General features: G+C 62.0%; 1 protein-coding gene across 1 annotated transcript in view; it reads right to left on the bottom strand.

Moving 5' to 3' along the window:
- The window catches only part of LOC104277737 (secreted frizzled-related protein 5-like), a gene marked incomplete at its 5' end in the record, with an annotated part of 850 nt that extends 165 nt beyond the window's left edge, over positions 1–685 (bottom strand). The window contains 2 exons of the mRNA XM_009874474.1: positions 1–185; positions 608–685. The exon at positions 1–185 is cut by the window's left edge and continues 165 nt beyond it. Coding sequence (XP_009872776.1) covers positions 1–185; positions 608–685 — 263 coding nt within the window. The remainder of the gene's footprint in view (positions 186–607) is intronic.
- Between the last annotated feature and the right edge of the window lie 383 nt (positions 686–1,068).

The following is a 1,068-nucleotide window of genomic DNA, read 5'->3' as shown; positions in this document are numbered from 1 at the left end:
GAAGCTGCCGCTGAGGCTGTCAAGCTGGGGGCAGGGACAGGTGCTAGCATTCCTCATGTGCAGCACCATCTTCTTGGTGTCCTTGCGTTTGAGCGGGCCCAGCTTCAGCACTTTCTTCTTCTGGGCAGCCACCAGCCGCCGCTCCCCGTTCTCCTCCGTCATCTCCTTGATGCGCATCTTCACCACTGTGTGGGGCAGCCATGGGGCACGGTTGGGAGGGGGATTGCTGTGGGGCATCGTTGGGCTGCTGATGCGGGGGGTCTGGGCCAGGTGCCTGTGCAGGACAGGGTGCAGCCTGTCCCCAGGGTAGGACGCAGAAGAAGGGTCTCTGGGGAAATTACTGGTGTGGGCAGGGGAAAGGGCTGTTGTGGGAGTGTTCAGCAGAGTCCCTCAGTGACCCTCCCAAATGCCCCAGTCTGCCTATCCGCCCCCAGTATGTTCGCCTATGGTGCACCCATCCCATGTGTACAGGGTTCAAGGGAATGGCCTAGGGGGTCTCCCATGGGGCTGTCCCCATGCCCTCTGTCCAACCCCTGGTGGGCTATCAGAGCTGGGGGAGGCAGCCCTGTGTCCAGGGCGGGGCCAGGAAGTGGACCCCAGCACTCACCGAAGTCACTGGAGCACATCTGCTCCATCATGCCATCCGCCTTGTGCTCCATCTCGCACTGGGTGCAGATCTTGGACACTGTGGTGAGAGACCAGCCGCTGTCACAGCTCCCTGCTGCTGTCACCTAGGCCAGCTCGGTGGCGACATGCTGGAAGAGCCCTAGCACCTCCTCTGTTCCCTAGGCAGCTGTGCCCAGGTGATGCTGGGGCACAGAGCACCTCGCTGGCCAGTGCCCCAGTACCGCCTCAGAACAGGATGGGGTATGGGGATACCCTCTGTCCAGATGCTGACCCCGTCAAGGCACAGCAGCAGTAGTGAGGGTGACCTCAGCCTAAAGGCTGCCACAGCCTTGACTGTGTGACCCTGGGCTACCTTTGGGTGACATCCCCTCCCCTGCCTGAGGGAACAGCAGCATGGAGGGAGACCCGCAGGTACAGGATGTGCTTTGCTGCTGGGATGGA

The sequence above is a fragment of the Apaloderma vittatum genome, unplaced genomic scaffold, assembly GCF_000703405.1.
Source record: "Apaloderma vittatum isolate BGI_N311 unplaced genomic scaffold, ASM70340v1 scaffold28708, whole genome shotgun sequence".
In the NCBI taxonomy this organism is placed as follows: domain Eukaryota; kingdom Metazoa; phylum Chordata; class Aves; order Trogoniformes; family Trogonidae; genus Apaloderma; species Apaloderma vittatum.
The sequence above is the reverse complement of the archived record's forward strand: the minus strand, read 5'-3'. Positions and strand labels throughout refer to the sequence as shown.